This window comes from Acinonyx jubatus, chromosome D4 (assembly GCF_027475565.1).
Source record: "Acinonyx jubatus isolate Ajub_Pintada_27869175 chromosome D4, VMU_Ajub_asm_v1.0, whole genome shotgun sequence".
Classification (NCBI taxonomy): domain Eukaryota; kingdom Metazoa; phylum Chordata; class Mammalia; order Carnivora; family Felidae; genus Acinonyx; species Acinonyx jubatus.
Window position 1 is genome coordinate 82,872,674 of NC_069391.1, and position 12,464 is coordinate 82,885,137.

General features: G+C 49.8%; 1 protein-coding gene across 2 annotated transcripts in view; it reads left to right on the forward strand.

Annotated features, from left to right (window-relative positions):
* The first annotated feature begins 1,311 nt into the window (after positions 1–1,311).
* DMRT1 (doublesex and mab-3 related transcription factor 1) overlaps positions 1,312–12,464 on the forward strand; it is a 111,652-nt gene continuing 100,499 nt past the window's right edge. The window contains exons 1-2 of one of the 2 annotated variants that reach the window (XM_027041098.2): positions 1,312–1,830; positions 5,513–5,696. In XM_027041098.2, the coding sequence (XP_026896899.1) occupies positions 1,480–1,830; positions 5,513–5,696 (535 nt within the window). In that variant the 5' untranslated portion in view covers positions 1,312–1,479. The remainder of the gene's footprint in view (positions 1,831–5,512; positions 5,697–12,464) is intronic. The other variant, XM_027041099.2, reaches the window with a different exon arrangement.

Sequence of the window (12,464 nt, forward strand, 5' to 3'; positions counted from 1 at the left end):
TGTCACCAAGTAAACAGGTAGGTAAAGGACCCACAACAGCCCTCCATGCTGGGTGGAAACTCTATGAGGCTGAGAAATGCAGAGGGAGGTCATTCAAAGTCCTTTAAGACACAGCGTTAGGTTTTTTTTTTAACTTTTGGTTTTCACAAGGCAAACAATACCAAGCCACTGCAGGGGCCAGCTGCTGTTTGCATGGAATATACTGGAATACTAAGAAACAGGGAGACCCGCTGGGAGCTACTGCAGATCCAGACAAGGGAAGGGCTGGTGTTCCAGGGACACGTGGGTGTGTAGGAAGAAATGATCTGCGGGCCTTGGGAAGGGATTTGCTGTACCTGTGAGCAGAGAGGAAACACACATGGGTGGGGTGGGGGTGGGGAGAAGGCTGTAAGATGACTGACGGTTTTTAGAGGGATAATTACAGTGAATGCACAGATCTTAAGTGTGGGATGACTTTTGAGAAATATCTACATCTGTGAAGCACACCCCACCCCCATCAAGGTTTTTTTAAAGGCTGAATTTCACGTGCCTGCAGATCCTATGTGAAGCTGCCTCAAGGCAAGAAGCTGTATGCCCCCAAAGTGAGATGCGACAAGAGCTGGAGCTATAGATTTGAAAGTTATCTGGAGCCAGCAGGTGGAAATCCTGTGAACGAATGAACATAAGTGCACGAAGGGATAACTGGAGAACAGAAAGGCCCAATTTTTGGTGCCATCGAGCCCCACACAGTGAGAGTCTCATTTGCTGATTAAGTGCAGAGACTTCTCTTTTCTCAGGCCTTCAATCTCGTACTTCGTTCTCTTAAGTGAGACCCAAGGCGCTTTCCTTTCCGAGTTGGCTTCTGCCAACCTCTGCCTTAGTTACCCAACTAACTTGGAGAATGGGGGAAGGGAGCCAGAGAACCCCACCGGGTGGTCTGCATCTCTTCCAAGCAGCTTGCACGACCAGGATGCACAACTACGCCCTCGCCCTGGGGAGCTGAGCTTCCTGCGGGTGCAGCGCGCTTTCGCACCTGGGCGGGCACAGAGATCGCAGGATCCCCGCGGCTCTGCATCTCTGGCTGCATTTGCAGCCACCCTGCAGCAGTGCCCTCGGCGTTTGCAGCCAGTGCAAGCTAGCTCGAGGCCGGAACGCTAGGGCCAGAGTTGGGGGGCGGTGGGCGTGGCTGCATTCCCTTTCGCCTTCTCCCGCCCAGGCAGTCCCGGGAACGTTCTGAAAAGTATCTAAAAGTTGGGCGCCGCGCGCGCGCGCGCGCGCCAAAAAAAAAAAAAAAAAGGCACAACCTCCTCCCTCCCCACTCCCGCCAGTCTGAGCGTTGTGTGGCTCGACCTCGCCACTCCGGCTGCACCTCCGGCTGCGGCGCGCACGCTTTCTGCGCCTTCCGCTCCCGAGCCTCGCCGTCGGCTGGGCTCTTTCCTTGCAGCCGGCTCCAGACCAGAGAGGAGTCCAGAGGGTCCTAGCACTTCTCTTTGGGGCACCATGCCCAACGACGAAGCATTCAGCAAGCCTTCGGCACCGTCGGAGGCCGGGGCACCCCCGCACGGCAAGACGGGGGGCTTCGGCAAAGCGGCAGGACCGCAGCTAACTAGCAATGGTGGTGCGGGCGCCGGGGGCGGCGGCGGCGGCGGCTCGGGCTCGGGCCCCGGCTCCGGGCCGTCGGGCATGGGCTCCGGGGGCAAGAAGTCCCCGCGGCTGCCCAAGTGCGCGCGATGCAGGAACCACGGCTACGCGTCGCCGCTCAAGGGCCACAAGCGCTTCTGCATGTGGCGGGACTGCCAGTGCAAGAAATGCAACCTGATCGCCGAGAGACAGCGCGTGATGGCCGCGCAGGTGAGTGCGGGCGTCCAGGAACAGGGGGATCAGCCCCGAGCTTAAAGTCCCTCGAACGAGGCGGGCGCCGCGCGGCCCAGGGGTTCTGGAGGGAGGCCGTGGGGCTCGCGGACGGCCGCGGGGCCCAGGCCTCCCAGCTACGCGACGCGCCACGCCACCCTTGGAGGACCGGGAGTCGTCTCCCATCCGGCCCGCGGAGGGGGGAGGTGCGGGCTTTGCCCGAGGCCCCGGGATCCCTGATCTCGCCCTTAAATAGAGTTGCGGGGTTCGCCCCTTTGGGGGTCCCCAGGATCTCGGCCCTTTTTCAGAGCAGAGAGTTAGTTGCTGGGTTTGCGCTGTTCGGAGTCTCGGGATCCCCGACCCTGCCCTCTAGCAGACGGTTGAGGGGTTCGCCTCTTCGGGCGTTCCCAGAAACCATCCCTAGGACGGCCGATCCTTTCCAAGCAGTACGTTTCAGGGCTCGCTCTGTCCCGGAGTCCCTGGATCCCTGACCCCGTCCTCCAGGAGAGTTGCGGGGTTCGCGCCTTCGGGGGTCCCCAGAATTCCTTGGATCTCTGATGGTTTTCTTGGAGCACAGAGGTGCAGGGTTCGCCCCTTGGGGGGTCACCAGCATCCCCAGGATCTCTGATCCCAATTTCAGAGCAGAGAGTGTTGGGAGGCCAGCCCGCCCGCGGTCCCGAGGATCTCCGACCTCGCTGTTGGAGCACAGAGTTGGGGAACCCACCCCGCTCCGGAGGTCCTAGGATCCCCGCCCCCGAGCAGAGACTAGCTCTCACTTTGGGGAGGGTGCTGGAGGGCTCCCGCTCGGCAGACTGTGGGGGGGGGGGGGCAGCACGGAGGTCACAGCGTCCGCCGCTCTTTCGTGTACCGCGCGGGTGGCGAGATCCTCCTGGAAAAGTCGCTGCGGCGCGCGTGGTCCCCGCGCACCTCCAGGCGCCGTTCCCAAGCTCGCCGCCCGCGGGTCCGCGCCACGCGCATCAGCCATTTTGAGCCGCGGAAATTTTACTAGCGTTTCAACTTTTGCCGCCTGGACCTGGCCTACTCAGGTCCAAGTTCCTTTGAGTCTGTTTTAAAGCACTCTTCAGGATATTTGAAAATCAGCTCAGGGGAGAAAATGGCAAGGGTTTAAGGGTAGATCTGTAGTTCTGTTTTTTGTTTTTTTTTTCTTCTAAAGCACCCCAAGCAGGACAGTAGTTTAGCGTCTTCAACGGAAATAGTTAGCGTCCTTGGTATCCTGAAAGGATTTTTAGGGGAGAATAATATACATTCTTTTCAGCTAAAATTTGTTTCATCCTTTTAAGACAGTTTATTTAAGATTAAAAGATACCAAAGAAATGTTTTCTAACGATGCGCTACTTTTGACTGGGATCGTGTAGATATCCTCCGTGGAGAAGAACTCCTATAAGCGGTTTAACAAGACTGTGCTTTTTTATATCCGTCTGAATTTTGAAAATGTGTCTCAAATTGGCTGTATGTTGCCTTCACGGGTCGCAGGTGGACACGCGGGTTATTTTCCTTCGTTTCCTTATGGATTTTTAGCTTAATCTGGAGTGGGTGAAGAGAGAACACTGATGGAGGGTTAAAATGCATCCCCGTGAGCTTACTGAGAAAGACTTAGGGGCATTGAAGTTATGTTTGTAGGTAGAAAAATATTCTGAACGTTTAGTTGTTAGCTTAAACATTTAGTGTGGAGAGTATGCTTGAGAGGGGAATTGTCCTCAAAATATAATTAAAAATCTGTATTGAAATAGGGCGATTCATTTTGAATAAGCTTTCTTATTAAAAGGGGCACCAACTTGGAAAAAGCCTGTTTGCTTATGTTAAAAACAAAAACGACGCAGGGTTACTGTTATAATATGAAACTTCAGCATTTTCTGCACCAGAAAGCTTGCACTGTGCTAGATGAAATCCTTTAAAATTTCCCATAACAGCCATTCTTTTCGTTCTGAGTGTGTGAAATTGAACTTAAATATGACCTTCAAGTGGTAGTGTTTTTATCAATTGCCCCACCTTTCTGGATTAAATAACATTTCTTTAAGATCTTTGAGAGGTCTTCTCTGTCCCTCTCCTGCTCGCCTTCTCTCTCCCTCCCTCTCAAAATAAATAACTTAAAAAAGTAAGTAAAATATTTGAGAGGTCTTTATAACAGTGTCCTTAGTTTATGGTGTATATAATAAACACCCTGTGCATTTTGTGCACGCGTGGGATTTGTGTAAATTGGGGTATAAGCATGCATTGACGTATTTCAGAGATCTGTGGGTATTTTTTGCTGTTGTTGCTGCTGTTTCCGTGAAATCTTTCATATTCTGTTTCTAAACTTAGTTATTAATGGAGAATCCAAGACTTAAGATTAGTCGTTTTATCTTGATTATTTAAGGATTTTGTTTTGTAAGTTGAGGATTCTTGTTGTGAGGGAAATTATTTTCAAGTTAATCAGTTTGCTAAATGTGGACTACAGTTTTCCTAAAACAATATATAAATCGTAACCGTGTTTCTGATTAACCATTTTGATTTCGACTTTGGGCTTGTAGTTGGGCCGCTGAGGTAGAGATATTTTACTTTCTCATTTCGCTCTTACCAATAGTCCAGTTTCAACAGAAATACTCCTCTTCTGTTACGTGTAGGAGGCAAAAGTACTTTACTTCTATTTGCTTTACACTTTTTCCCCCCGAAACCTTTAACAATGTTATTTAAAAGCAGATAAATTGAAGAGGGACCGTGAGGAGTCTCTCTCCTAGGTTAGGTCCCTTACACCCTCACTTCCGGCTCCTTCTTTCCAGCCTGTCCTCTGCCTTTCTTTCCCCCTGCAGCCTCTCCCTTCCCTTCCTTTCCCCAGGGACTTCAACACGGTGTTCCAGCCCCTTCCTCCCATTTTGGCTCTGCATGCTCCTCCATTCCAGAGATCGGGGCTCTGTGGGGTTTCCTGGGCAGCCCCTGCCTTTCCCACCTACCCTGCTCCCCTGTGCTATGTTGTTCTGAGCCTTCCTTCTCGCCGGTCCAGGCGTTCCTCATTCTGTCCTTCGAGGCCCTGTTCCAGTACCACTTCTGGCTGATTCTTGCACTCAAAGCCATCTCTGTCTCCAGAGTCCTGCTGTGGGGGTGGATGTGTCCCTGTCCTGTGGTATTTGCCACATTGCGTGGTGAGTTGTGGCTGCCCATGTGCACCTCCTGCTTCTGCTTTTCAACAGTGAGTACCTTGGGATGGTGGACTCTACTCTCGCTGTATCTTGCTGGTTGCTGTTCCCAGCATGGCGGCCTTTTATGTGTGGAGAGAAGGAGTGAGTGACCTCACTCTCCTTCCTTCCTGTTCTACCCTCGCTGACTTCTCTTCAGATTGAACTCCTCTGCTTGGCTGACTGTACGGGTGTTCACCCCCCCCCCCCCAACCCCGCCCATCCTCCCTGGCCAGGCTCATTTCCTGCTCCTCTACATACTCCTGGGTGTAGGGGACAGGCTGTGACCCACCGTGCGCTCTAAACCACCTTCTACTTTGGCTGCACCTCCTAGGTATCGGGGTGGCTCTCTTTCGCAAGGAATGAGAGGATCTTGGGCCTCTGTCCTGAAGCCCCTAAATCAGCACGCCTGGGGTGACGGGGGCCTGGTGGTTGTGGCGCAGCTGTGCTGTCCAGGTGACGGGGGTGGGGGGGTGCAGGAGGGCTGACCTGCTGCCCTGTGCTTGCAGGTGGCCCTGAGAAGGCAGCAGGCCCAGGAGGAGGAGCTGGGGATCAGCCACCCCATCCCGCTGCCCAGCGCTGCCGAACTGCTTGTCAAGAGAGAGAGCAATGGCAACAACCCGTGCCTGATGACCGAGAGCAGCAGCCCCTCGCAGCCAGGGCCGGCCAGCACCCCCACCACTGCCGCATCAGGTAAGGGGCCCGAGGCGCACGTGGTCGCCGGCCAGGACGGAAGAAGGGCCGCGGTCCACAAAAATGGTCTCGGGACTGGCCTGAGCCACGTGTCACATCCAGAACGTAAGCGGTCTCCCTCTGCGGGTCTGTCTTTGGCTGCCTTACGGAGGAGATGGCCAGGAATTCTCAAATTGGAAGTCTGGTAGCTTCAATTTCCCGTTGGCTAATAGCTAAGTCTGAATCTGGACAGAGTCGGACTCACTTGATATCAGAGGGCTGAGATCGGCCCAGAGTTCATCTGAGTCCACCCTCTGTTTTGAGGTCCTCTTGGTGGGAGGTAAAGATCCTTGTGTTCTAGAACCGTAAGTCCCATTTCTCTGGCAAGGACTGCGGTCCATTTGGGGAAAGTGTCTGCAAAGGTCCTGAGGGGTAGGAAGGTTAAGTGACTGGCTGAGTCCACTGAGCTAGAAAGTATCTGACGTGGTCCATGTGCCTCCAGAGCTCATTGTGCTAAACTGGTCTCCAAATGACCTCAGCAATCATGACAGTCTAGAGTCGCACTGTCCAGGATGGACACCCCTTGCCAGGTGTGGCCATTTAAATTTAACCTAAGTACAGTGAAGTAAGATGAAAACATGAGACCAAAGAAGGTATACAATGAGCGTTAGCGATCATTAGGGAAATGCAAGTCAAAACTATAGTGAAATACCACTTTGCACCCATTAGGTTGGCGGCTCTCAAAAAAAATGGAAATAAAAACAAACAAAACCCCAGAAAATAACAGTGTTGGCAAGGATGGGGGGAAGTTGGGTCCTTTGTGCACTCTTGGTGGAAATGTAAGATGGTGTAGCTGACATAGAAAACAATATGGTGTTTCTTCCAAACATAGCAAAGAGAATGATCTGTGACTCAGCAACACCTCTTCTGGGTTTGTACCCAAAAGAACTGGAAGCAGGGTCTCATAGAGACCCCTATACTTGTACACCCACGTTGATAATAGCATTCATAATGTGGAAGCAAGCCGTGTGTCCACGGACAGGTGAGCGAGTAACAAAAATGTGGTAATGTGGTCTATACATATAGTGGAATGTTATTCACTCTTTAGGAGGAAGGGAATTCCAAACTTTTTTTTTAACCTTTTTTTAATGTTTATTTATTTTTGAGAGGGAGAGAGAGAGAGAGAGGGAGAGAGAGAGAGACATAGTGTGAGCAAGGGAGAGGCAGAGAGAGAGAGGGAGACCCAGAATCTGAAGCAGGCTCCAGGCTCTGAGCTGTCAGCACAGAGCCAGACGCAGGGCTTGAACCCACGAGTTGTGAGATCATGGCCTGAGCCAAAATCAGACACTTAACCCACTGAGACGCCCCAAGAAGAAGGGAATTCTGCCACACACTAAGACATGGATCATCTTGAGGATATTCTGCTAAGCGAAATGAGCCGGTCACAAAAAGACAGATACCGTATGGTTCTGCTTATATACTTAGAGTATCAAAATCATAGGGACAGAAAGCGGATTGGTGGTTGCCAGGGGCTGGGGGGAGAAGGGAATGGCGAGTTAGTGTTCTGTGGGTGTAGAGCTGCACTTTACAAGGTGCAAAGAGTTCTGGAGACAGATGGTGGCAACATTACAGAGGTGTTTAATGTCACTGAAGCGTGCATTTAAAAGTGGTTAAGATGGGAGATTTTACGTTACGTGCATTTTACCATTATAAAAAAAAAAATGTGTTTAAAAACTTAAAACCTTTAGCTCCTCAGTTGCACTACCACATTTCAAGTGCTCAGAAGGCACTTAGAGCTCAGGTTCTAATTATTTAAATTATCAGAGAGTGTACATTTCCATTTTTCACAGAGTTCCTTTGAATGGCACTGGCCTAGAGTGCAGGAGTTCTAGAATCCACCAAGATCTGTGAAATCCTGTTGACAAATATTTCTACTGTTGACCCTTAACAACACGGGGGTCAGGAGTACCAACACCCTGCACAGTCAAAAATGCATGTATAACCTTTGGCTTTCCAACAACTTAACTGCTAATAGGCTACTGTTGAGTAGAAGCCTTACCAATGATATAAAACAGTCAATGATATAAAATAGATGTTTTGTATGTTATGTGTATTATATATTTTTTTTTAATTTTTTTTTTCAACTTTTATTTATTTCTGGGACAGAGAGAGACAGAGCATGAACGGGGGAGGGGCAGAGAGAGAGGGAGACACAGAATCGGAAACAGGCTCCAGGCTCTGAGCCATCAGCCCAGAGCCTGACGCGGGGTTCGAACCCACGGACCGCGAGATCGTGACCTGGCTGAAGTCGGACGCTTAACCGACTGCGCCACCCAGGCGCCCCAATATATAATATATTTTTATAATGAAGTAAGCTAGAGAGAAGAAATGTTACGAAGAATGTCATAAGGGGGAGAAAATACGTTAAAAGAACTGCTGTATTTATTTTAAAAAATTCACGTGTCAGTGGACCTTTGCAGTTCAAATTCTGTGTTGTTCAGTAGTCCACTGTATTACATGCTAAAAATTCATGCCGAAGGGCGTCTGGGTGGCTCAGTCAGTTGAGCAACCAACTTTTGATTTCGGCTCAGGTCATGATCCCAGGGTTGTGGGATCGAGCCCCGCACCCAGCTCCATACTGAGCTTGGAACCTGCTTAAGATTCTGTCTCATTCTCCCTCTGCCCCTCTCCCCAACTCATGTTCTCTCTCTAAAAGAAAATAAAAATAAAATAAATAAAAACATATGCTGAGATTCATAGAAGATCTTTAGAGTCCACTAAGGCTCCCTGAAATACAGCCTTGCAGTGTGATTCCTCTTCACTAAGCTTTTCTTGAGTTACTCGGTTTGTTCAGCAGGGCTGAAGATATTCAGCTGCCTTGCCACTTATTCGCTGTGCAACTTCAAACAAGTCACTTAAGCTCTCTGGGCCTTTGGTTTCCTCATATCAAAAATGGGGGAGGAGGTCTTGGAGGGTTTTGAAGCCTGAGTCCTGACCATTATAAAGAAGGTAAAGGTAAGTGGGCACCGAAGAAAGCCAGTGAGAGATGGAACCCTTGTCTGTGTGCAGCAGGTAGGTGTACCTCTCACTGTGAGTATTGCTGCGGCTCTAGGTTCTGTAGTTTACAAGGAGAACCGTGTTTTTTTCCTTTGGCTTGGTTTCTCATAATGTATGCTTACAAAGGGTTTCCAGACTTCCCTTTTGTTAGGAAGGACTGAATACATTTATCAGCAGTGGGATCTTTACACTTTGAGATTATATGCTGTGTTTAAGGTTGATTACCAAATAATACCGGGTCAAGGGCTGGTCTGGTGGATTTCGCTGGAGGGCTGAAATGGGAAAGGGGTGTGTCAGAGGAATAAAGAGGGGAGTAACTCATTTGATTTTCACAAACATCTTCTGAGGTAGGCACTATTCCCCGTTACAGCTAGGGAAACCAGTGGTAAGGGAGCTGCCCCACAATAAAGCTGAGTTGAACTTGGATTCTGTCCAGGGCTGTAAGGCCTCAAAGCCCATGGATTTTCCATTTTACCTGCCTGTGAAGAGAGGCTGGGGGAACAGTTGCCATGTTTCCTTGTCAAAAGGACCCATCACAATTCGAGGCTGTGGTTTAATCTTCAGAAGGGATTTACGGCTACCCGAGAAATTAAGAACAACTTAATTAGGGACAGAAGTCCCTGCCATTCACTGTTGTTCTAGAAGGCTGTGGCCACCGATCTTCATGTGGAGGAACAGAGGGAGAGGCCCGTGATGGGTAGATGTCCAAGCAGGGCAGTTTACAGGGCACCACAGGTAAGCCTGGCTTAGCCAGCTGTCCTGCACTCCACCTTGTGGAAGGGATGTCAGAGTTGGATTGTATACCCAAGAGAGGAGCTTTAGAGAAGGATCTCAGGGTTGATGGAGTTCAGCGTGACAAAGACGTTCTCGAAGAGTATTTCAGAGTAGCAGCAGGGAAAGTCACAAATAGAAGCAGCAGGGGAGCAAGCTAGAAGGTTCAGGGTCAGGGAGGATGTGACCAGATTCTCTTTTTTTGCCTATGGAGCTGGTAGACCTTGGAGTCATTTTGGAGTCTTGGACTCAACACTCAGCAGGAGGGAATGAGGAAGCCAGCAGTGTGCTGTGCTCGTGTGCTTGGGAGGCATCGCTCTGGAGGCCCTCTGCCTGTGGGCTCGCCCCTCGCCAGCACCTCCATGGGGCAGGAGCCCCAGGTACATGGTCTCACTCCCAGAGCAGGGGGAGGGGCAGACAGAGAGAGAGAGAGAGAGAGAGAGAGAGAGAGAATCCCAAGCAGGCTCCATGCTGTCAGTTCAGAGCCGAGTGCAGGGCTCAGTCTCAGGAACCTTGAGATCACAACCCGAGCCAAAATCAAGAGTCGGACGCTTAACCGACTGAGCCACCCAGGCACCCCAAGGCTTGCACCAAGGCTCTTGAGTGGAGATTGATAATTTCTGGACTGAGCTAGGATGTGAGCAAGAGAAAGACAGAAAAGCCACTAGAGATAAACTACATAAATATATAGAGGGAGGAAAAGAGAGGAAGGGAGGTGGGGAAGAGAGAGAACCAAGAGAGAGAGACAGACAAACAGACTGCAGAGTGTCCTTCAAGGTTTGTGAAGCACGTGGGGCCCAATTTAAGATAGTTTGCTGCTAACACGTAAGTAGAGCTTATATTAAACTTCCAGAGATTGGGATTTATTTGAAATAACAGTTAACTTCATGCAGTAAGAGGGAAACAGTACAAAAGCGTATTCAGTGAAATGGGGTTGTACTTCCAATCTCAACCCGCAAATCCCTTCTGTTTGGCATTCCAGGATTACTGGCTGGACATAGAGGCTTATGTGTCTGTCTTTCGCTTTTGTAGATCTATTATTCATGTATTTAACTTAATGAGAGTGCATTGTTCCTACTTGGAGTTAGTTTAGTTTTTTTTTTTTTTTCTTAAAACATCTTGAAAATTTTTTTAACGCTTGTTTTTGAGAGCGAGCGCATGCGAGTGAGCGTGGGGGAGGGGCAGAGAGAGAGGAAGACAGAGGATCCGAAGCAGGCTCCAGCCTCTGTACCAACAGCAGACAGCCTGAGAAGGGGCTGGAACTCCTGAACCGGGAGATCATGACCTGAGCTAGTCAGAAGCTCAACCGACTGAGCCACCCAGGTGCCCCACAGCTTGGAATTTTTTACTGGGCTAGCCCTCCATCATATAAATGTGAAAGGCTAGAACTGTATTTAGTGAGGGGTGAAAGCTGCCAATGTGGTCAGGGAATAGTTGCCCTACTCACACGGAGGCAAGCTGTTCCCCTTCTCCCTCTAATATCTAATGTTTAGTGTCTACAAGGGCAGTAGCCTAGTGAAATTCAGTAGATTTTCATGTCCTTTAAGTTTCTTAGTTATCTCCTTTTGGCTCCCAAAAGTGCCAAAGTGAGAGTGGAAAGCACCCAAGAATTATTGCCCACATTATTGGCTGCTTTCTAAGGATGCTGTGAAGGAAATTGGGTTCATCACCAAGCTGTTGTTTTCACTTATTGGAGAGCAGACTCCCTCTGAATAGGATCCCGTACCTTAGAGGGAAGTCTCTCCACTCCTTAACCAGAGACTGGCTACCATCTACCAAAGATTCCTAGAATAATGGGGTGGAAACGATTTCTTACTATTATTTTCATCTATGACTGTGGGTATTACCGTGGAAGAAACAGCCTTTTGAAGCACTGCCCTATTCATTGTTGTTTCTTACGCTAGCAGGATCATTTTCAGTGCAATGGCAAAGAAAAAAAAAAAGCAACTATTCAACATTATCTCTACGGTTTTCCATTTTTAATTTTAGCGTAAAATATGTCTTAGAATTTTTTTCTTTTAACTTTTATTCATTTTTGAGAGAGACAGCGTGTGAGCAGGGGAGGGGCAGAGACAGAGGGAGACACAGAATTCGAAGCAGGCTCCAAGCTCTGAGCTGTCAGCACAGAGCCCGATGCGGGGCTGGAACTCACAAAGCGCGAGATCATGACCTGAGTCAAAGTCTGACACTTAACCGACTGAGCCACCCAGGCGCCCCTAGCATAAAATACATCTTAATTTTCAAAATTACCAGTTGACTTTAAAAAGTCTCACGTAGGCGTTCTTCCTCTTTAAAATTTGCATTCCTCTTTGTTTTAGTTTTCATTTTATTTTTTTAATGTTTTTTATTTTTGAAAGAGACAGAGTGTGAATGGGGGAGGGGCAGAGAGACAGAGGGAGACACAGAATCGGAAGCAGGCTCCAGGCTCAGAGCTGTCAGCGCAGAACCTGACCTGGGGCCTGAACCCACGGACCATGAGATCACGACCTGAGCCGAAGTCGGATGCTTAACCAACTGGGCCACCCAGGTGCCCCTGTTTTATATTCCGCTTGTCCTTCAACTCCTGCACAACCAGTCGGAGGCTGTTTCTCGCATGGCTCGCGCTGAGGTCTGCGTGGTTCTTGGCCTCTCCTTTTCTGGGCACAGCTGTCAGATGAAGGGTTGCATTGTAGCTCACCAGGCGCATGTGTGTCCTTTGTAAGTAGGGACCTGAATGTTATCGCCCTTGGGGCCCTCCCTTCTGGAGCATCGGGCACTTCCACACACATTCACAGTCACACTCCCTCGCATCAGACCACCTCCTACCGTCTCTGGCCTCCCCCCTGCTGCCGGGCCTCCTGTGGCCTGTGGCCCACTTTCACTCACCTTTCCCCTGTTGGAAGGGTCAGTCAGGTCTGTGTCTGATAATGATGCCCCCCTCCCCTGCCACCTCCAACTTCGCTGCTCTTCCTTCACAGTAAT